We start from the raw sequence: 23,705 nt of genomic DNA, 5'->3' as shown, positions 1-23,705 counted from the left end.
CCAACTCAATTCATTTACCTCATTTCATGGAACCACCAACTCCTATTTATGACTACCTATTATTGTTTTTCTAACATATAACATATAGGAACTTTTATAGCCTGGGTTAAATGTTCCATATGCAGAGATTTCAGGGATAAAAATCTGTTCTGACGGTAAAGACAAGTCATTTAAGCAGAAAACTCAAAGGGTAAGGGGTAGGATCTAGACCTCTGAGAGGCAGAACCCCAACTACTAGTTCATTTATACCTTGCAACATTTTCAAAACCTTTCTAACTAAAGACTCTTTCCTTTCACATTCATGCCCCTCACCATTTACCACCCATAAAAAGTCCTGAAATAAGGATAAATCCTTTGGCCCTGCTCAATATCTCACACTTAGCCATGGGATGTCCAAATCCAGAAACAATATATACATGTACACACACATACGCACGCATGCACAAAAAGAAACCAAAGGAAGCAGAGATTTCAATGAAAATGTATCACAGCTGCAAGGCTAATAATTATTATTGTCACTAACATTTATATTACTGTGTGCCACAGAACTAGTCTAACGCCTCTGCCTGTATTAGCTCATTCAATCCTACCCATAGTGCTGAGCTAAGCAGATTATTCCATACTTGCTAATTTGCTACTTGCTAAAATCTATAATCCCAAAATTAATACTCTAGCACTTTTACAAGTCACTCGCAGACACATACAGAGTGGCAAAATATTTGAGTCGCCTGACGGGCCTGTTCTCAGCTGAGGACAAACAAGACAATGCTGTTTTCTTGCTGCAGCTCTCCTACTTTAAACAAGTAGCCTTTTGGTGATCTAGTTAGTACCACATTTTTGTGCTTTCTGTTGGTGATTTCAGTTTTTAAGTGCACCACCAGCCCTACGCCCCAGCAGTCCCAAGCACAAGAAGGCAATGGATATGCCTTAGGGAAAGAGTAAATGTGTTAGATAAGCTTCTTTCAGGAATGAGTTACAGTGCTGTTGGCCATAAGTTCAACGCTAATGAATCAATAACATACATTAAATAAACTGTCTTTAAACAGAAAAATAAAACAAGGTTATGTGTTGACTGCTTGAAAAACTGACCAGAGGGCTCACAGAAACCTAACCTGGTACTTCCCTTAAGAGCAATGGTTCAGTATTCACTGACTTTATATTACATTAACTATCACGAATTAATGAGAATCTACTATACTGTTATCCCCATTTTACACAAGGCACAGAAAAGTTAGGTGGCTTTCTCAAAGTCACAAAGCTTCACAGTGGAATGAAGTGAGAAGAAGCACAAGTATGCCACAGAAAGCACTAAGGATAAAGGGCAGGAAGCTGCTCAAATCTGCATTTAGAACAAATTACAATGGTTACTGAAAAGATGGAAGAAAAAGGATGAAAGAGCAAAGAACTCCCATCTTATACAATTAGATGGACAGTGGTGCCCCTGAAGTGTGTATGTGTGTGTGTATTGGAGAAGGCGGGGGTTCAGTTTTGACGGGTTGAGTTGGAAGTGTCAGTAACACTTACAGGTGCAATATAAAGTTGGAAACACAGGTCTGAAGGTAAGGGGAGAAGTCATCTGGAGAAGACAGTAGCAGAAGTCACAGACCTGTATACATTACTCAAGAATAATAAAAAGTATGAAAGGATGAGCAGGCCTAAGACTGACAAATTAAAGAAATGGGCTCCTCTCATGAACATAATCCCATGGTTGGCAAGAGTACAGATAAATGTTTAGTTAAGTATATTTTGTTTTTCATTATTTATATGAGGAGGCTAGTCCAGGACAGAACCTGAAGAACACCGATACTTAGGGATGGGTACAGAAGGAAGGGCCCTCAAAGAAGCAGTCAACAAGGAAGAAGGAAAACAAAGTGCATGTATCACTAAAGCAGTAAAGCGGGTGAAGCCAGTTGTTTTGGTGTGAAAGATCTCAGAGGCAAGCTTTTGACATAAAAGTCACTGCAGAAATATTCAAGGAAAGATAAAAGACCAGTTTATCTAAAAATCGTAGTAACATGGCCCAACCTCTGTCATAAGCCTGTTAAAATTTCACTTTTTGCATTTGAAAAGAACGCTTCTTACTTAACAATCAAACTGTAATTTGTCACCTGAGATCTGATCTCCTTGTTTGAAATAACTTGCTATCCTCTACAGAACAGTGGAGATTAGCTGGTGTAGAATTTCACGTTGTATTTGCAAACAAATCAAGCAGATTACATCTATAAAGCATCCAATCTGGTTTCTTGAATACCAGAATTTTACCTGGTTTGACAAATGGTCTCCAGGGACCAGGTCTTGAGTCATCACCCCTTCTGGGAATCCGATCGTCATCAGCCCGTCTTGAGATCCGATCATCATCCGTGTTTCTCCAAGGCCCCCTGTCATCATCTGCACCGCGCCTGGAAAATCTGTCATCATCTGCACTGCGCCTGGAAAATCTGTCATCGTCGGTATTCCGCCAAGGTCCTCGATCGTCATCCAGCCCACGCCTGGGACCCCGGTCATCATCCACGCCCCGCCTGGGACGGTCGTCATCAGCGTTCCGCCAGGATGACCTCTCCTCATCCGCACCTCCTCGGCGCAGCCCCCGGTCCTCATCCAGCCCACGCCTAGGTCCTCTGTCCTCATCAGCTGTTCGCCAGCTGCCTCTGTCCTCATCCAGTCCTCGTCTAGGTGGTCTGTCATCATCCGCCTGACGCCAGCTAGCCCTGTCTTCATCGCCAATTCGTCTGGGAGGCCTGTCGTCATCTGCATTACGCCAAAAAGGCCGGTCATCGTCTGCCCCTCGGCGAGAGAACCGATCTTCATCAGGACCACGTCTTGGGCCTCTGTCGTCATCCATGCCACGCCGGGGAACCCGATCATCATCTGGTCTAAGAGAGGACTCTCTCTCTTCTTCATCCCCCAAACGCTTTGGTCGATCTTCATCTCTTCTTTGAGGCCTCTCTTCATCTCGCCCTTCTCCACGTCTCCACTCCCTACAGAGTAACAACCCAAACATCTTTAAGAGTAAATTTTCTTAAAAGCAGGTGATCTTTTTGGGAGTGATGTTACTCACTTCTAAAAATCACTTCAGTCTAAATTCATTAATCCTACTCCTAAAAGAGTATGTTCCACTAAAAAACAACATGAATCCAAAATCTTACATCAACAATTAATTAAACCAATAAGCAGACAAGTGCCTTTAAAAGGTTATCTGCAAAAAAAAAAAAAAAAAAAAAAAAAAAGGTTATCTGCACTTTATGAGGAATACCTTAGCAATTTCTAAATCTATTACTACAAGCTTTCAAAACGATGAGAAAAATGTTATGGAACTGTTCATTCTTACTCTAACCTCAATACTATTAGTTTAGGGAATTAAAAAGAAAAAAAAACTGAAGCACGTATTTCCCAAGATATTTATAAGTCAGTAATTACAGCAGCACTGAAGCAAACATTTCAGTAACAGACATGTGTACAATTCTTCATGACTCCCTTTTCCCCACCCCTACAAAATAAACCAAATGAGAAAAACACTGATAAGATATTAACAGGATCTATGATTTGTTGGTACTATTTTCCTTAACTCTACTTACTTCTCTGGTGGGCCTCTTCTCCACTCAGAATCTACTTCAGGTACTTTTCTCCATGTGCCTTCTGCATCTCTATCACCCCAACGAGGGTCCTACATTGAGCAAAGGTAATGAGAGGCACTACATTAGCAACACTACTGATCAACATATAAACTGAGCAGGAATCTCAAAGAGCCAGTAACAAGAGGACAAAGAGATGAAAAGAATAAGTGAAACTTTAAAAGAGATGGACTGTGAAAGGCCAGAAGAAAAGGAGAAAAAATTTCCCTAAGTTAAGGAAATTCTATCTGCTCTAAGTAAATTGAATCCTGACTGACAGGGCACACATGCCAAAACGGGTGAATAACAGACCATATGCTCAGAGCTTCCAAGGAATAAAGCAGAGTATCTACAAAAGTAACACGAACAAGACTATTATCAAGAACCCTCCTCCCATTATGTACTAGGACCCTGAGCACAGGTCTCTATAAACTTCTGGAGGAGGATGACTTTGAACTGGCCAAACCAATGAACCATTATTCAACTGAGAGAGAAAAACAAAACCTCTTTTGAGACATACACAAAAATACTTGATAAAATATACACTCTACAAAACAACTTATCTGCAAAGGGGAAAAGGTGATAAACAGTGTAAACATATTTTAAACTAAATCATGTTGCCAACAAGGTTGTAAAACTGTTAAATGATTTCTAAATAGAGAGATTAGCATTGTTTTAATGCACTGGAGGCAATAAAACTTAAGGTGTGCTCAAAATTTTGTTCTGTTCTGAAGAGAGGGAAGAGTTCTCAAAATTTACACACTGCAGTTTAGACTTTGAAAAGAACAGATGGTAATCACTAAAAGAATAGAGAAAAGCACAACAAATGAGCTGAGAAAACTTCTGAAGTTTGGCTTAAAGAAAGGAAGGGGTGAGTGGCAGGGACATGGAAGCAAATAAAAAACACCAAACCAAATGTCAGGAATAAAGCCGCATATACTAGTTACCATGTTAAACATTAAGAGATAACTAAAGACTCTCCAACTGAAAGGGAAGAGGGGGGCCCACAAACAGAAACAACAAAAAAAAGGACGAACACAGAATTTCAAAAACTAATGAAAAGAAAAGAATTAGAAACCCATAACCACGGGTGATTTACCTCATCTACTTCAGAAGATGAAGCAAATTAACAGGATGTAGCAAATCAAACACTGTAACTCTGATTTCACACATACAGCACTTAGTGCCCAACAGAAAAAGAATACTCATAGGAATTAGCAACAAGAGTAACAAAACTAAAAATTTATCTATATATTATAAAACAAATTGAAGGCTACAAAGATAACTAGTAGCAGGTCCTCCAGTAAAGTTAAGCATTTGATACAAGTGTGGCACACATACCTCCAGCTACTCACCTCTAACCTTAAAAAATAAGCAGTATTTTATTTAAAGGGCAGCATGGACACATCCCAGGAAAAACAAAGAGCATGCAGGCAGATGTCACAGACACGATAAAGCATAAAACTAGCTCAGAATAGCTAAAGTATAGGTGACTAAGAAGAATATGGTGATAGATGAAGCTAATGAAAAAAGCAATAAACATAAAAGGCCCTGACGGCTAAGGAATGTTTTTTACCTTTGGCTCTAAGCAATGAGTACCACTCAAAGGAAGGTTTGAAACCAAGAGCAGGGGTAACAATCATATATGCATTATGAAAAACCAAGCAGGCCACTGTATAGAGGAAGATGTGAAGCTGGGGAAGATTACGATCAGGGAAAATAGTTAAGACGAGTAAGTAATACAGGCAAAAGAAACAATCTGAATTAAGGCAGGAGCATAGGGACAGAATGGAGAGGGAGGGGTTCAAAACACTGTGGTTAAGTAGGTACAATGTCACCACCAAAAGAGGGGATTAAAGAGATACCCCCCTTTACACAAGATAAAGTGAGAAACACAGGTCAGTTTTGGACATGAATGCATATTAAAAATAAACATTTAGACCAGCATTTGAATCACCTGGTACTCTTGCTAAAATGCAGACTCTGAATCAGAAGATTTGGCATTGGGCCTGAGATTCTGCATTTCTACCAAGCTCCTAAAGGGATGTTGAATACTGCTGGTCCCCCAGATTCATCTTTGAGTACCCTCACATCATCCTCCTAATTCACAGTAACTCCTTTCAAGGAACCAAAACAGTCCCTCTTCCATACGACTGTGTTACTTTTTGTCAAATACTTAGTTTCATGGGATTAGTTCTTACTGAATTAAGTATTCTAAACTGAAGCCTATTATAAAATCCAAACTTTGCTAAGACAACTCTAATCCCCTCCCCACTGCCCCTAGGAACCTTCTGTCTTTGGGAAGACAAAGCAATACCAGACTTAAAAAGAAACGTGAATAATGTGATTTAAAACACCAAGCCCAGACACTGACATGTGCATTGACCAAACGCATCATGCAAGAGACCTGGCTGATAAACACACATCACATAAAAACAGAGTGATGTCTATACTTACCTTTCTAGAAAGTGAATCATCACCAAGTCTTCTCTCCTCCTCTCTACGACGTTCCCTTTCTTCAATTTCCAACTCCCTTTGGCGTTTTTTCCTTTCAACCTCTTCTAATTTCTTTACCCGCTCCTGATATTCTCGAAGCTCCTCCTCACGTTTCGCCCGTTCAGCACGCTCTCTCTCTTCCCGCTCTGTACAACGTATCAGGTTATAAAGTGTGCCTCCTACCTGCACGCTTCCCCCAGTGCTAGGTCTACTTCTCTGGTATTAAAGAGGCAGCATAATGTAGAAGGAAATTCTTTTTAAGAATTTTAAAAGAGTTTACAATCAGTTAAACTTGAATATCAGAAATATTCAAGAACACAAGTATTATGCCGCTCAACACAACTAAAGGAGCAGCCCTCCCCCAACTCCTGAGCATCTGGGATGCCAGATAAAGGATCATCTGAGAGACTTCATCTGGCATGTGTTGCTCAATAAATGTTAACACTATATAGACTACAGTGATAAAAAATAAAAAGGCAGAATTTTCAAAAGAACACCAAAAATGTGGAAATAAGCTGGCAGAGGACCTAACACCCTCACAGATAACAAACTGCAGAAAACTACAAGCTGGGTTGTCAGAACCTGAAAACTAGTTAGCTGCAGTTAAGAAGCCAATCATTGGGCTTCCCTGGTGGCGCAGTGGTTGGGAGTCTGCCTGCCGATCCAGGGGACACGGGTTCGTGCCCCGGTCCAGGAGGATCCCACATGCTGCAGAGCAGCTGGGCCCGTGAGCCATGGCCGCTGAGCCTGCGCATCCGGAGCCTGTGCTCCGCAACGGGAGAGGCAACAACAGTGAGAGGCCCGCGTACCGCAAAAAAAACAAAAAAAGGAAAAAAAAGAAAAGAAGCCAATCATCTTGGTTCCACATTCCTCTATTTTCTAAGTAAGACTGTACAAACTGGACCTATCACCACCCTTCCCATATACCTCCAGTCTGTCTATATAGTTTTACCTTTCAGCATTTTTTCTTCTGCCCTCCTCTGCTCCTCCTCTTCCTTTTCTCTATAATAGGTTATTCTTCGTTCTTCTTTACGTTGTCTTTTACGTTCTTCCAAACGATTATGCCTTTCTTCTGCTAATCGCTCTTCAAACTGTTTAAGTTTTTCCTGTAATTGAATGGTTACCAAAAAATAAAAAACAATCAAATTTTCAAGGGCTACAGACTGGCAGTAAGTTTTAAGTTTACAAAATCATTGCAAGTTTCGTGGAACCACAGAAAGCAACCATTAAGTATAAAAATCAAATTTCCAAATGACTGAAGTTCTCGCATGTCGAATTTTTTAAATTTTTAACTGACAATGTTACCTATACCCAGTGGGTTTATTTTTATACAATAAATCAAATGATTAAGTCAGAAACTAAGAGCAGACACTTCGATCTAGTTTTTTCCTTTCTGAATCAAAGAATAAACAAAAGCTTGTACCAAAAGCAAATTTTATCAGTCTACTTTCACCTTCAGAAAAATTTGTTCACAGTGATGGTTACTTGGCTTATAAAATAATTTCAAGATACCTCTATTAAAATATTATTTGAATGACGATTATAAATGTTAGCTCAAGACAGAATGTACCACCAAGGTTAAAGAAGAATCCTTAAGGTAAAACCCAAAAGCTCATGAATAGATGTTTCCCTGAAACCAGTAAGTTCACCTCATAAACAGACTGTCGTGCTGCCTTGAGCCGCATTACAAATAAATCTCTGTCTTCAAGCATCCGTGACATTCGGTTCTTATGTTCAAGAGCCTTTTCCCGTTCTAACTGCATTGTAGTAATCTGCAAATATATGATACAAAGTTAAATTTCAAAGTATTCATTATCTGCTTACTAACTTATCCCCAATTCCTGACAAATATTCTTGAAGAATTACAGGAAGTTCCTTTGCCCCTTCCATTCTGCCATAAAAATGGAAGGGTAACACATCCCTAGGAAGACAATCAGGGACAGAAGATGGGTAAAGACAACTTGGAGCATCTGTAAGAAACAGTTTTAACCCCATGGTACCACAACATTTATAGAGGAAAAACTGAAATGTATATAGTAAAACAAAATAACAAATACCTCATGGTATAATAGGCACTATGGCTTTATTATTTAACGCATTTTCTTCCTTAAAAACAACTGGAGGGCTTCCCTGGTGGCGCAGTGGTTAAGAGTCTGCCTGCCGATGCAGGGGACACGGGTTCGTGCCCCGGTCCGGGAAGATCCCACATGCCGCGGAGCAGCTAGGCCCGTGGGCCACGCCGCTGAGCCTGCACATCCGGAGCCTGTGCTCCGCAACAGGAGAGGCCACAGCAGTGAGGCCCGCGTACCGCCAAAAAAAAAAAAAAAACAAAAACTGGAGGTTAAGGCACGATGAATTACTCATATAGGAAAGGCTTTTCCTTTGTGCTCCAAGTGAAACAATAAAAGGTTTCAGGGCACATGGAGCAAATCCTCTTAAGCATTTTAGCTGGTCTGTAACACTTTTCTTTTTCTAATTTCATACATTTTAAGATTACCACACAAATTACAACTTCTAAAAAAACTGGAAAAACTGGCAACACTAGGCCCAGAATGACAACAATCCAATGGAACCAAGGAGGGGCAGCCTCCATAGCTGTGTGTTGTCTCCTGCCTGTGGTTATTTTTTTAACTGGAATGAGGTCACTCGTTTTTACTACAAATGTGGCCGCTACAAGCATTTGCAAATGTTGCTTTTGTATCGTTAGGTAAATACATACAATACAGACTAACAAAACTATAGAAGGAGCTGTTTAGTCACAAAAAAACAGACTGTATGACTCCATCTATAAGAAATATCCAGAACAGGCAAGTCTAGAGACAGAAAGGAGATTAGTGGCTGCTGAGGGAGTGGAGAGAAAATGGAGTGACTGCTAAGGTATGAAGTTTCTTTTGGGGTATGTTCTAAAATTAGGTTGCACAATTCTGTAAATACACTAAAACCATCAACTGCACGCTTTAAATTGGTGAAATACATGGCATGTGAATTGTATTATGCGGCATGTGAATTATATGGCATGTGAATTGCTGGTTTTAAATAAATTTTTCAGCTATCCTTTGTATTTTACAAGTTTCATTTTTTAATCTCTATTCTGAAAATCTTTCTGTCTACCAATCTGTTAGCATGCAGCCATTAAAGCACCGTATCTGGCAAAAGAATACAAAAATCACTTTGAAACCCTGTTCCCATTACTGGCAGAGGACTTCATTATAGCTTACAGTCTGAAAATATAATTAAATGAAAACCTTACTCTTTCTTCTTCTTGTTGTTCCCACAGATCCATGTCTTTAATTCTCTGTTCTTCATAAGCACTCTTTATCAAAGGGATTTCTTCCAAACGTTTAGCTCTTTCAAAGTAGTCAATCTGAATGTCATGAAAACAAGTGTTGTTTAAAAAAAAAAAAATTCTTTTAAACTTGGCATGTTAAAGTTCACCAGTTCTTTCATTTACCTTTTTTTCTTGATTCTTTAAGCGTTCCTGAAGTTCTTTCTTTTCTTTCTCCAGTTGTTCAACCTGTTTAGCCATGATGAAATCGGGATCCAATTCTTCAAGGTCCTGAAAAGTAATACAAACGCACCATAATTAATAAGAGTATAAAAGAAGTGCATAGCAGTCAATATGGAGCACCATTTCTTTCTAGAAACATATGCTAAATTACTTTCTTTATAATGGGCAAATGTTTGCAATGGGTAAATTCAGGCAATATAAAAATGTTTTAAAATAGCCTTATTTCCACTTGATTGTAGGGAAAAACAATGTAATCTTAACATCTATTTCTTATTCCTCCATTCTACCGTATCCAAACTCCACTTCAACAGTGGCTAAAAACTGTAGCATCACTAAAAACAAATGCTTACTTCAGAGATTAATGAACTAGCTGTATCAAAATGAGTGAAATAACCAAATAACCCAAAATAAACCAATAAATGGTAAAGAACTGTGCTTCTGGGTTTCCCTGGTGGCGCAGTGGTTGAGAGTCCGCCTGCCATTGCAGGGGACACGGGTTTGTGCCCGTCTGGGAAGATCCCACATGCCGCGGAGCGGCTGGGCCCGTGAGCCATGGCCGCTGAGCCTGCGCTCTGCAACGGGAGAGGCCACAACAGTGAGAGGACTGTGTACCTCAAAAAAACAAACAAAAAAGAACTGTGCTTCTAAGAGACCCGAATAAAACTGAAGTTTTTAATGCATAATATGCTACATACTTCAATGTCAATATCTTTGAACGCTTTGGCTCCCAGTTCTGTCTTCTTGATCTGCTCCAAACGCTCACGAACAGTTTTCTTCTTGATTTGTTCATGTTCCTGTAAGATACGCTCCTTCTCTCTCTCCTTTGCCTCCTGTCGCAGCCTCTCTTCTTCAGCCTTCCGTACTTTCTGGAGTTCAGCTTCCCTCTGCTCCAGCTCTTCTTTCTCACGCTGAATATTCAGACTCTCAAGCCGCTCTTTCCTTTCCTCAATTGTCTGCCGGCGAGCCAGGATACGCTGATGCTCTTTCCGTGAATTTTTAAGGTATGCAGTAACAGCCAACTGATGCTGTTCTTCTTTCTCTTGCTTCAAAAACAAATGCATTAAAAAAATTTAAGCGACATACCATGGTATCAGACATCAAAAATATTACATAATCCTAATATATTATCCTTACATGCATCTGCAGTTAATAACAGACGATAACATTATTCAAGCTACTTGTTCCCAGTACCAAATACTATGGCGCTACTCCTACTTGAAGTCTTTAACAGTAGCTGAAGAACGTTTATCTGCTAGGTTGACTTTTCCCTGAACCAAATCTACTTTAAAGTGTTCAAGCCAAGGTGGAATACTAACAGAGCTCACAAACAAGAAACAACTGAAGCAGAAAGGAAAAGCCCAATCATAGCACTCCCCTATTTGGAGGGTCATCACATGTGGTCTGTTATTGTACGGTTTAACAGTACTCCTTTTATCACATTACCCGAGTAGTGTTATCATTTTATCCCATGGAAGGAAGCTCAAAGATCTGTATATCTGATAAAGATATTTGATAAAAAATACCAAAACTATCAAATACAACTAAATGTCAATAGGAAATACATAATAAATCCCTTCTCTCAGACATCGTCTCAAACCTTTTTGTGAAAGACATAAGGGCCCCTCAAAAATTCTGTAGTCCATTTCTCCCAAAGATACATACCAGTATATGAGCTGGCTTAATGACTTCAAGGGCTTTTGCAAGTACTGAGGACATGGCTGTCAGCTGATTTCTGATCTGTTCTGAAGGCATGCTCTGCAGATGAGGACCAATTGGAGCATCTTCTCGAGTAGCATAATTCAAATCAGATCCAAAACTAAGGGTCCGAGATGTGTGGTCAATACGAACCTTTGAAAATTAAATGGTATTATCAACAGTTAAATTTACATGCAAATATAGTCATTCTACAAATGAATAACTTGATTAAAATTTCAAATAAAAAATTAACTGAAGAATGTCAAATATAAAAGCTAGAAGATTGATTCAATAAAGCTTTACAAGGGTGCCACTGTACCAAAAGCTGAGAAACAAAGAGTATGCGTTTTTTTCGTCCTCAAAGGCCTCCAACCTCAGAGTCCCCTTGCAGCACCTACCTGAAGGTCGCAGTGCCTGGCTGCATCTACTATGGCCCGTTCCAGTTGGAAAGCATCAACAAAAGGAACCAGAGAAGTCAAACGAGAAAACTCAATGCTCTGATAAATTTGTGCCACCTGCATAAAAAACACAAGGTTAGTAATAACAGCTATCATTTATTCAGCAATTTTTATGTGGAGTCTCATGACAACCATGGAAAGTAGAAATTTAGCCTATTTTTCAAAGAAAAGAAAACTGAAGCTCAGAGTATGTTAACAGTACATTGCTGGAGCTGGAATTACAATCCAAGGCTATTTCAAAGGATTATGTTATATTTTGAACCATCACATAATCCTTTCATATTCTAGTTTCATTAAAAAAAAAAACACCTAAATGGTCACATATTTGTAGATAGAGACCTGCTACTTACCTAATTCATCTGAACACTTAATAAAATTGTTTATTTGTCTGAAGGAGACTGGCAGTATTACTACTTAGTTATACTGCTAATTAACCTTCAATTATTTGTATAGCACATAAGAAATAACACTGCTCACATACAGGAGAGAAAGCAGGTCAATGAAATGTGCACAAATATGAAAGTGAACATATAGTAAAAGCCCCCCCCCCAATGAAACAAATGGAAGACAAAACAGGATCATTAAAGCCATATTAGAAACCATAATATTCAAACTTAAGTACAAAGGTGGGCTAAAATACGTTAAAAGACTGACAATACTGGGACTTCCCTGGCGGTCCAGTGGTTTAGACTCTGTGCTTCCAACACAAGGAGCACGGGTTCTATCCCTGGTTAGGGAACTAAGATCCCATAGGCCGCGCACTGCAGCCAAAAAAAAAAAAAAATACTGATAATACTTAGTGTTAGCAGGAAAAGAGGCTTTCTATTTCTTGTTCACTACTGGTGGGAGGGCCCATGAATCCGATCTTTGAGGATCTATTAGCTTTAAATGTGTACACCATGACTAATTCCACTTCTTAGCTACAGGAAATCACAGAAGAATGCAAAGATACAAGTACAGAAGATGCTCACTACTGCAACATTTTATGACAGCAAAAAAACTAAAAAATTTCCATCAGGGCTTCCCTGGTGGCGCAGTGGTTGAGAGTCCGCCTGCCGATGCAGGGGACGCGAGTTCGTGCCCTGGTCTGGGAAGATCCCACATGCTGCGGAGCGGCTGGGCCCATGAGCCATGGCCGCTGAGCCTGCGCGTCTGGAGCCTGTGCTCCGCAACGGGAGAGGCCACAACAGTGAGAGGCCCGCGTACCGCAAAAAAAAAGAAAAAAAAAAATTCCATCAATAGACTGTATAAATAAATCATGGTACCTTTAGCCAATGAAAAACTACGTAGGTATTAAAAGGAATAAGACATAAACGGCTAACAAGGAAAAATGTACGAAGACAGTGGTCAACAAAAAAGAGACAAAAGCAGTTATGAATCACATAATTGTTTTTTCAAATCAAACAGATAAATAATAAAACTAATTTTGGTGGAGGGTAGAATTTGGGGAGGCTTTCATCTTCTAGGCTATTCCTACATTTTTAGTTTTGTGATCAAAACAATCAAGAGAGAAATTACAGTTCGTCCATAAAACATTCATATTTTTCATCTTTACCTGCTGGAGAAGCCGGAGTATGGTGTTGTTTTGCAGCTGTGGGACATACTGTTGTAACTCTGGCTCCTTTTCAGGTTGCTCCCTAACCCAATTTAAAACCTATAAAATCCATTAAATTGAAAAAGAGTTATATTTTCTACACGACAAATACTAAAACACCTGAGATTTTTTTTTCAATTTTCTTAACATACAAAACCACCACACAATGCAAAGAAATACAAAAGGTAATATGCAGCTATTGACTGTTGTCTGAAGGTGACTGACAGCAATGGCTAAATTAGTCATGCTGCTAATTTACCTCCAAAGGTTTATTTAGCACATCAGAAATATCTTTTCTCTTGACATAAAAAAAAAAAGACAATGAAATGTGCACCAAATTCAGACACACAGGACAACACTTCTCTCTTAACAAATAAAAATACAACCTAAAACTGCAACAGGGCTGGCTACGTGGTAATGTAACCAAAGCTTACCTTTGTGACTCTGTCACAGAGTTTTAGTGGGTTAAATTCGACTTCTAGCCAATTGTAAAGGTCTTTTACTTCTGGGACAACATACTGTAGCACATTGAATCTGACCTACAGTAAGCAAAACAAAAGGTTTAAATGCTGAAGGTGTTTTCAACTGGGATTCTGAAATGATTATAAATTAAAGAAAAATATAAGATTGGAAATCTGGGATATGACTCTAAGATTATCTAGCCTCAACCTCACCTCCTTGAAATTTATGAAAAAGAAATCCAGGACCACTACTCTGAGTCTCCTGCCCCAAATTATGCAGCTCTCTACAGTGAAACCCCAAAAGAATTTACAAGGGAAATAAAAACTCATCAACACAATCAAAATATTTACAAAGACAATTTGTGTGGCCAACATCGACTAATTTATTATCAGTAACAAGTAAAATACCAGTTTACAAACAACTTTATCACACAGAAGTTATTACAGCAGCGTCACTCCTGATAGCCACAAACTCAAAAAAAACTCAGGACAAAAAGGGATAGGTTCACATTATATACAGAAACGGTCAAAGAAAGCACAGCTACATTCAATACATGAATAAATCTCCCAGATGGTGAGGAAAAGAATTTCACATATTATTCCATTTATGTGAAATTTAAATTTCATATAAAATATACAAACAGGCAAAATTAATCTGTGGTGTTATAAATCAGGACAGTGGTTCTTCTTGGGGGAAATGGGAGAGTGTTGACTGGAAAAATCTTTTGAGAATTTATGCAATTACATTTATGATTTGTACTTTAAAAAAAGTTACAGTTTAATACATTTTAAGTTTATATTTGAATAGAACTCAACTTCCTTTCACAATAAAGATGCTGCTTGCATAAACCGCCCTCACAAAGGAGACAAAAAAGTGGTATAATTTTATAAACTCCAAAACTGCCCATTACCAAATCCTATCTTACCTGTGCTCTAACTACATGCAGTGCATGTGACCTTTATCCTTTACTTGTTGGAAACTGCTAACCCAAAGAAAGAACAACTGCAGCCAACAAACCAAGACCCCCAAAGCACAGGAGCACGTACCCCTACAGACTAGGTTCCAAACTGAGGCAACTGTTGGCAGATCCCATCTCCAAGACAGGAGGATGTCCACACTCTCGAGCACTCTAGGTTTATCTCCAGTGCAAAATGCGTGCATGACTGATGTCCCACAGCATTTGAATACTTCCCTTGTAAATGCCCTTGTATGTTTATAGGAATAAGATGTGATACAAGCATTCAAGTAAAATTCCCCCAGTCCTGATTTCATTCCTATCAAGAAATTATTCTATAGCCATCATCAAAAAGTCTACAAATAAACCCTGGAGAAGGTGTGGAGAAAAAGGAACCCTCCTACACTGCTGGTGGGAATGTAAATTGGGGCAGCCACTATGGAGAACAGTATGGAGGTTCCTCAGAAAACTAAAATTAGAATTACCATATGACCCATCAATCCCACTCCTGGGCATATATCTGGGTAAAACTATAATTAAAAACGATACATCACCCCTATGTTCACAGCTGCACTATCCACAATAGCCAGGACACGGAAACAACCTAAATTTCCATCAACAGATGAATGGATAAAGATGACGTAATGTAAATACACACACACACACACACACACACACACACACACTGGAATACTACTCAGCCATACAAAAAACATAATGCCATTTGCAGCAACATGGATGCAACCAGATTATCATACTAAGTGAAGTCAAAAAGAGAAAGACAAATACCATATGATATCACTTATATGTGGAATCTAAAATATGACACGAATGAACCTATCTATGAAACAGAAACAGACCCATAGAGCACAGACTGGCGGCTGCTGGGGGTGCGGGGTAGAGACGGACTGGGAGTTTGGGGTTAGCAGATGCAAACTCTTCCATACAGAATAAACAACAAGGTCCAACTATACAGCACAGGGAACTATATTCAGTATCCTGAGATAGGCCATAATGGAAAAGAATATTTAAAAAATGTACATATATGTATAACTGAATCACTTTGCTGTACAGCAAAAATTAACACAACACTGTAAACCAACTACAATTCGATTTAAAATAAATAAATTATTCTTCTAGATTTTCCATTTAGCACCCCCTCCAAATAGGGAATGTGCTAGACAGGCTACCATAATCTATTAAAGTACATTTCTCTCTAAAATTAATAATTGGCTTTCTGACCTAACAATACCTTATGAACTTGATTAATTTGAGTCTGTTCCTGAGATATAAGAATCATTCTCTTGGTGATTATGAATTTAGTTATATGAGCCCAAAACTCAGGTCTCGACCTTGTACATATGGTGAACTCAAGTTTTGTAAAATGCCTCTTGACAGTTAGCTATTCTATTCATCTGGCACCAACCAGTACCTTTCTTATAAACTTAAACATTTATCTATGGGTACAATGAGGACCCAGATCTGGATGTCCTGGCTACTGACCCTGATCCCACCAATACTCACCCCTGAATAAGTACCTATAACATCAAGGTGTGCTATGTACAGACATGGGCTCAAGAGATATGGATTATACTTCCAGTTTGGCACATTTTTCAGTATTTAAAAAACTTTTTGCTAGTAAGACCTCTTCCTAAACACAATGCTGTTGTTTTATAATTTAATTCAGTCCCATAGAAACTTTCCAAAACACAAAGCTGATTTTTGTAAGTGGAAGCAGAATAAAACATGGAGGCATACAAAGACAGAGAAATACTGTTGTAGATATTAAGTTTTTTTATAAAAGTTGATCACAAAGGGAATTTGCCTTGCTACTATACAGAGAAGTATGTTACAAGAGAAAACTGTTGCCATATAAAAATTGTGTTAATTTTTATCTAAATTAATTGACTGCCAATAAAGTAAGGCCTATTCTCTAATACCTGTCCCTCCTTTTTCTCTTGTTCCAAAGTAATTTGCTGGAGGTGTACCACAATAACCACAAAGTCAGACTATTACTGTTAATCAGAATCTCTAAAATCTAAACTCCTCTAAGAGTGCAAATTCCATTTAAGCATCACTTGCCTGGCATGTAACAGACACTCACGTGATAAGTTTCCACTGAATTAAAGATTCCAATGTAAAACATTGTGAAGATACAAAATCTTAGGCTCCATATTCTGAAACTGATTTAGTGAATGCAGTGGGTGAAACCTAGAAATCTGCATTTTAAAAAGTACTTCACAAAATTTCAGTGCATAGCCCTGATTAAGAATCACTGCCTTAGTAACGTACAATGAAAGTTTAAAAGAAAAAAGTTGGAAACATTTTAATTGTCCAGAATTGGGCCTAATCTAACTCACATTCTTTCCTAGCCTCATTATCGTATTTCTAACACCTATCAGCTTGACTTTTTTCTCTTGCCCCTGAACATTCTTGCCCATCATCACTTCTCTTACCAAGTGGCCCATATTATTCCTTAAAGCTAGTCCAGGTCTTGTCTGCTACATCAAATTTAACCCCAGCTCACTCAAGACAAAACACCTCAAATGAACAGTGTTGACTTACACCAGTGGTTCTCAAACTTGTCCATGCATCAGAATTCCCAGCATTTAATAATCATAAATTATAAAACCTGACCATATAGCTTTCTGTTCAAAGCCATAAGAATGCTAAAACTTATACCAACCATATCGTTAATAAGGCCAATTCGCGTTGGTGGGGCTTGCAGGCCTAGCAGTGTTGCAAGGCGACGCTGTTTTTCAACTATAATGCCGTCCATATCCAGAAGTCGAGCAATATCAGTACGCTCAGGGGTAATGGGGATGGAAAGAGTGGCCAAAAGGACTCTAGTAGACATTCTGGAGAACAAAGTTACAATCTGTTAAATATGTAAATGTTACTTGATAAGCAGAAAGACACTTCTCTTTAATCCTCTAGTAAAATATGCCACTGATAGAATATGTACACCACCATGGTAAACTGTACTCATAAGTATTCGTCAAAGCATGGGATTAATTAAAAGAGAAATGGACTATGCTAAAATGAACACTTGGAGAAGCAGAACTTCATTCACCCGCTTACTACCGTCAATGTCTTCTAGCTATAAAGACTGTGTGGGTAAAACGGCAGAACAGACACATTTGCATGTACCCCATACTTCCTTATAAAAACATTTAAGGCAGCTTTTAAAACGAAGGGAAAAATGACAATGAGAAAGAGGAAAAAATTACAAGGACCATAAGTGAACATAATTATGGAAGGTGGGGGTCAAAAGCTAAAGCTTCCTTAAAACACAAAAGGAAAGTCGGGTTGAATTCAGAGCACCGTAGGACACTAAGGATTGTGTGCTCTGGAGCACAAGAGTCTAGAGTTGGAATCTCAGCTTCACGATTCCCAAGACTGGAACCTTAGGCAAAATACTTCATTTTCTGAGTCACAAGGCTGTTGTGAGGATTAAGGAAAATAACGTACATAGAGCAAGACAGCTTAATGATTATGACAGTACTCTTACAGTATTTTCTAATGGGAGAGTATAGAAACAACAAAGGAAAATCAGGTTTTTTCTTATCCCAAACAGACATGGATTACGTACAGGACAGTGAATGACATAATGAACACTATCCTCAAGAGTTATTTTTTAAAAATACATACTAGAATAATTCATTTATTTGGTTCCATGTATTTCTTTAAAAGCTAAAAGAAAAACAATCTGGTGTATATATTTCTACTAGAGGCCAAAATAACATGGTCTACCAATAAGATACGGTATGTGAGTTGCCTAAGCCCAACTGAAATGTACAATAAAAACCAAACATGACTGAAAGAAAAGTATATATGTAATGTTAAAAAAATAAAATGGTCTTTAGATTGTTAGGTTATAGACTATCTATCTACATAAAAATACACACACCAAATATTCTATACAGTTAATGTTTTATAGTTGGGAAAAAGTTACTTGATAGAAGTACTCATTTCTTTTGTCTAATTAGTTCCTAGATTCTAAATACCCATACGTGGATAGAAAGCTCATACCTTAACACTGACTTTTCTAATATTCCATTTTCTCAGTTGGAGAGTTATCAGATAAAAGATAGCTACTGAAGACCAAGAATACTGCCCAAGAAGAACCACGTCAAGATATTTTTGGTAGCTACAACTGGAAGGACTGCTACCGGCACCCAGTGGGTAAACCAGGGATGCTGCTGAAGATCCTGAATGCAGTCCCCTCCACAACAAAGAATGAACCAGCCCCAAATGTCAACAGTGCAGAAGCTGAGAAACCCTCATCAAACACTATGATGCCATTTAGAAGTTATTTCTTTCATAATTTCAATACTATCTGATAATAAGACTCTTACCTTTGCATCTCTTCTTGTGTAAGATTCTTTCTCATTTCTCTAGATAAATGATAAAGACGATGGAGTGTAGATGCATGAAAAAGAGCATTTCCAGATTTCCAAAACACAGTTGAGACTTTGTTATAATAATTTGCCATCAACTGAGGTTTGGGCGGTTTTTTAGACAAGGAGAATAGCCCATGAATATCTTCCACAGCTTTGAATGCTTCCTAAAATTAGTGGTACAAATTACAGTCATTGCATTCTAAACAAACAAACAAATCTAACTCAAATCTCTTTATGAAACTTAAAATACAGAACACAAGAATAAAAATGGCCAATAAAATGCCTTCATGTGTGGTTCTCTTTATTCGTCTATAATTCAATATCTGATACGTTTCAGAAAAACATCACAATTACAAAAACACTAAATCCTTAAACTGCTTAAAGTAGATTGCCCAAACTTTTTTAAAAAATATGCATATTATCATACCACTTGAGGGAATATATATTTTAATCTCAAAGGATATAAAACACAATATAGAGGTTATTTGAGTGATAAAGATAATGGATATTTTCTCCCTTTTACTTATCTATTTTTCCTATACTAAGCGTGTTTACTTGTCTTCTATTGAACTTTTTTTCCTCTTTAGTTCATCAGACAGTATTCCAAGGGTACACCCTACAGAAAAGGAAAATATGGGGAGAGAGCGGGAAATCACATTTCCACTTGGCTGAAAAACTACCGATTTTTAGTTTCTTCCTCTGCAATTTCAATTAGATTTGGTGGGGGAATCAAATATATAAAAACAATTCATGTGAAAATGTCGTTGCAGAATTCTTAGAGTAAAAAGGCCATGCTGAGGACAAGATTCCCAACACCACTGGGATCTCCAATGTATGATATTCACTGTGCATTGCTTACTAAGTCAGGGCAGCACTGAAACATCTAGGAGATCATCTAGTGCAGTGCTTCTGTAGCTCTCTGCGGTAAAGGACAAGTTCATCTTTGTCATTTCTAACCTGTTGCCACCAATACTTTTATAAAATACAATAAAATTACTACAAAAATAAGATGGAAAGATGAACTCAGACTTTTTTTTAATCAGAGTAAACAGACACAAAACTACCAAGAAACTTCTTTAAAAAATTTTGTAATGCATATCCTCCAAGCATTAAGCCACACTTTGAGCACTGAGGTCTGAAAAAGATTACATGATTTGGCTCAGAACTGACAGCAGGCATCAAGAACCAAAATATCTGAGACTTCCTGTCCAGAACTCTTCCTACTCCATTAGACAACCTTAAATTTGTCACCTATCTATTGAAATTAACCAACAAATTATCAAGATGCAGATACTCATTAAGAAAAAAAAGGTAATATGGGCTGTTATTACTACAAAGAAAAGCTAACAGTTCACAACATACCTGCCACAATTCCATGCTGATAGCACTGTCCAACTGAACGAGCCTGGTTTCCAAATGCATGGACTGGCTCTCTGGATTATTAAGATTGATTGCTGTACTTTGGTTATGGTGGCGTTGAATCTGAGACAAGTGCATTCTCAAATTGTCACACAGCTTACGGAATTCAGCCTTACGGGTATATTGGAGGCAGAATTTGAAAGCTATAAGCATAAGTGTAAAATATATTAGGTACTTTCCACCATCAACTTAAGTATTTGAATAGGTTTTATTTCATATACTAAGGTCAGTTATTTTATCAAGATTTACCAAACTCACCATCAGTCTTTAGAAGTGATCAGAGTCATAACTCACTTCATGTGCCCTGACCACCTTTTGGACATAGTCATCAGTCCTGGTCTAGGACTAAAATACGGTTCTGGGAGAGTTTACAAAAGGAAGCGATTCAAATTTAGGTCTAGGAGGGACTCACCTTTCAAACACTTCAAACCCTAAAAGAGCAAAAAAATTCTGGTCTGAAATACAATGAACTTTCCTATCTAAGTTACTAGAAAACAAGCTTTTGCACTAATTAAAACTAAATAATACAAATTGGGGGTGTGTGGTAACCTAATTTCTACTGTGTACACAGATGTGCAAATGAAGTACTTGCTCCACCATTAAAATACATAGTCATTTTCTACTGTCAAAAATGCAATACTGGGCTTCCCTGGTGGCGCAGTGGTTGAGAGTCTGCCTGCCGATGCAGGGGACACGGGTTCGTGCCCCGGTCCAGGAAGATCCCACATGCCATGGAGCGGCTGGGTCCGTGAGCCATGGCCGCTGAGGCTGTGCGTCCGGAGCTTGTGCTCCGCAATGGGAGAGGCCACAACAGTGAGAGGCCTGCATACCGCAAAAAAAAAAAAAAAAAAAAAAAGCTATACTAAAATAACTTTTGTCCTTCCCCTAAAAAAGAGTATTTCTATTTCAAAGGATGCAGTTTAACTACAAGTTAATATTTATCTCAACTGTTATCAAAAAGCCCTAGCTTGTGTTAAATGAAAATTCACATATGCTAGCCATAACAAAACAGATCAGCCAATCAGCCCCATATTAAAAAGAATGGCAACACCTGCCTGTGCCTAAGGCCAAAGTAAGAAAAAGCCAAGAGCCACTCTCAAGTCACTTACAGTTAAAAGGCTGCATTGACAGTAAGGCAAAAAGACAAGATTAGGAAAACAGACTTAACACAGTTCTTCAGATTAAAAGTGCATGCAGTATTAACTACTAGATACTTTTTATGATGATCCTGAGTCATCAAGGTTTAGTTCTATATTAACACTGTTTAAGAAAGGAAAAATATATAGTTTTTCATAGAATCATGTAAATCTTCTGGACCTTAAAAAGACTCCAGAAACCCAGTACATGGTTAAGTAGCTTGCCAAAGAATATGTTGTAGAGTCAAAAGTAGAACTCAAGTTTGCCAGAAAGCAATCAAAAAAGTTAAGTTTATCTTTTCAGTCACTTGGAAAATTCCAAAATGACTTTAAAAGGTGTTTCAGACATCAGTGGAATATAGAGAAATACCCTGATTAATGAAACAAATTTCTTATAATCATTTATATAATATTCAAATGAATGCTAATCATCTACAACAATAAAAACTATGTAAAGTAAGTACTACAGAGAAAAGGAGGTTAACTTTAACAGTTAATCTTTTGCAAAACCTATCCTTAAGTCAACTTTCAAATCAGTTCTTGTTTTACCTTGTTGGGCAATATCATGGTAGAGACGCTCTACTCTAGAATTGTTTCGAAGAAGGTCCAAACACTGTCTGTATGATTCCCACAGGAATTTAACCCATGGAGTTAAAAGTAATCTGTCAGTACGATCCTGAGTGTCTTCACCACTTACAGCACTTAGGAGAACACTACAAAAATATTTAAAAACATTGAAAACAATTTTAGACATGGTTTCCTACTTTGCCATATGATTATAAAACCAAAACCAAAATTGATCATTATAAAATAGTTTAAATTTTTACTACAACTCTGGACACACTGTAAAGCTATCACTTAGTGTCAAAGTATTTGGATTCCCAACCTGTATTACAGCCATTTAAATTAGTATACACCCTCCTATCTGATGGTTGTAATTTTCCACCTTTATGAACTTTGAATAGTACATGACTTCTTAAGGTTACCACACATTTAAAACTTCAAAGATAAGCATTCTTTCTAGCAAACACCTACTTCAAATGGGTATGATGGAGACACATGTAAAGAAAAACAGTGAGAAAAATTTACTTAGTAATTTAACCCACACACCTCTCAGGAGTCTGAATATTATCCAGATCTTCTATGTCTAAGACCATCTGCTGGGATTCTTCTTTAGCAGCTTCAGTTTTCTCCTCTGCCAATTTCAAGTATGCCCTAACAACATCCTCCAGAGATTTGATGTTCACCTAGACAAAACAAATAAATAAAACTTTCCCCAACAAACTATAAAATATTTTAAAAGCAAACTTTATGATATAAAACATAATAACTTTCAGAGGCAAACTCCTCTGAAAATTACTAAAAGCACTTAGTAAAACATAAAAACCCAGCTGTTCATACCTGTTGACAAATGTTCTTATACTGATATAAGCCTTCTTTAGCCAAGTGGCTCTTGCGAAGATCCACACAAAGTTCCAAGTATTTCAACATAATTGGCTCGTGTATCTTTTGCCATGTTCTATGTTTCTTACTTTTCATAACATCGTAAAGAACGTCCAAAGCAGGCTGCTTTTTGCCAACTTCAAGAAATTCTGGAAAAGTAATTCAGGAGAATTAAAATCAGTTATGTATACTATATAAATGCCTAAATCTTGCTTTTTAATTTGGCTGTTTTAATTTCTGAACCTATTACCATCTCTTTTGAGGTCAAATTTATTTTATTTATTTTTTACATCTTTATTGGAGTATAATTGCTTTACAATGGTGTGTTAGTTTCTGCTTTATAACAAAGTGAATCAGTTATATACACATATGTTCCCATATCTCTTCCCTCTTGCGTCTCCCTCCCTCCCACCCTCCCTATCCCACCCCTCTAGGTGGTCACAAAGCACCGAGTTGATCTCCCTGTGCTACGCAGCTGCTTCCCACTAGCTATCTATTTTACGTTTGGTAGTGTATATATGTCCA

The 23,705-nt window shown here is 38.0% G+C and overlaps 1 protein-coding gene and 2 non-coding genes across 3 annotated transcripts in view; all 3 read right to left on the bottom strand.

The window, feature by feature from the left end:
* Positions 1–23,705, bottom strand: part of EIF3A (eukaryotic translation initiation factor 3 subunit A) — a 33,528-nt gene that overhangs the window by 3,316 nt on the left and 6,507 nt on the right. The window contains exons 2-19 of the mRNA XM_067709250.1: positions 23,139–23,329; positions 22,848–22,984; positions 22,287–22,450; positions 20,545–20,744; positions 19,138–19,346; positions 17,466–17,637; positions 13,797–13,901; positions 13,324–13,422; positions 11,709–11,825; positions 11,278–11,463; positions 10,311–10,658; positions 9,559–9,663; positions 9,358–9,471; positions 7,757–7,879; positions 7,060–7,213; positions 6,069–6,253; positions 3,576–3,664; positions 2,263–2,978 (exon numbers count right to left, since the gene is read on the bottom strand). Coding sequence (XP_067565351.1) covers positions 2,263–2,978; positions 3,576–3,664; positions 6,069–6,253; positions 7,060–7,213; positions 7,757–7,879; positions 9,358–9,471; positions 9,559–9,663; positions 10,311–10,658; positions 11,278–11,463; positions 11,709–11,825; positions 13,324–13,422; positions 13,797–13,901; positions 17,466–17,637; positions 19,138–19,346; positions 20,545–20,744; positions 22,287–22,450; positions 22,848–22,984; positions 23,139–23,329 — 3,414 coding nt within the window. The remainder of the gene's footprint in view (positions 1–2,262; positions 2,979–3,575; positions 3,665–6,068; positions 6,254–7,059; positions 7,214–7,756; positions 7,880–9,357; positions 9,472–9,558; positions 9,664–10,310; positions 10,659–11,277; positions 11,464–11,708; positions 11,826–13,323; positions 13,423–13,796; positions 13,902–17,465; positions 17,638–19,137; positions 19,347–20,544; positions 20,745–22,286; positions 22,451–22,847; positions 22,985–23,138; positions 23,330–23,705) is intronic.
* LOC137209557 (small nucleolar RNA SNORA19) lies at positions 12,151–12,280 on the bottom strand. The gene has a single exon (XR_010936101.1). It is a non-coding gene; the product is annotated as a small nucleolar RNA SNORA19 (small nucleolar RNA).
* LOC137209559 (small nucleolar RNA SNORA19) lies at positions 13,567–13,696 on the bottom strand. The gene has a single exon (XR_010936102.1). It is a non-coding gene; the product is annotated as a small nucleolar RNA SNORA19 (small nucleolar RNA).

Source organism: Pseudorca crassidens, chromosome 16 (genome assembly GCF_039906515.1).
Source record: "Pseudorca crassidens isolate mPseCra1 chromosome 16, mPseCra1.hap1, whole genome shotgun sequence".
NCBI classification, from domain to species: domain Eukaryota; kingdom Metazoa; phylum Chordata; class Mammalia; order Artiodactyla; family Delphinidae; genus Pseudorca; species Pseudorca crassidens.
Note: the sequence above shows the minus strand (reverse complement) of the source record. Positions and strands in the feature narration are given on the sequence as shown.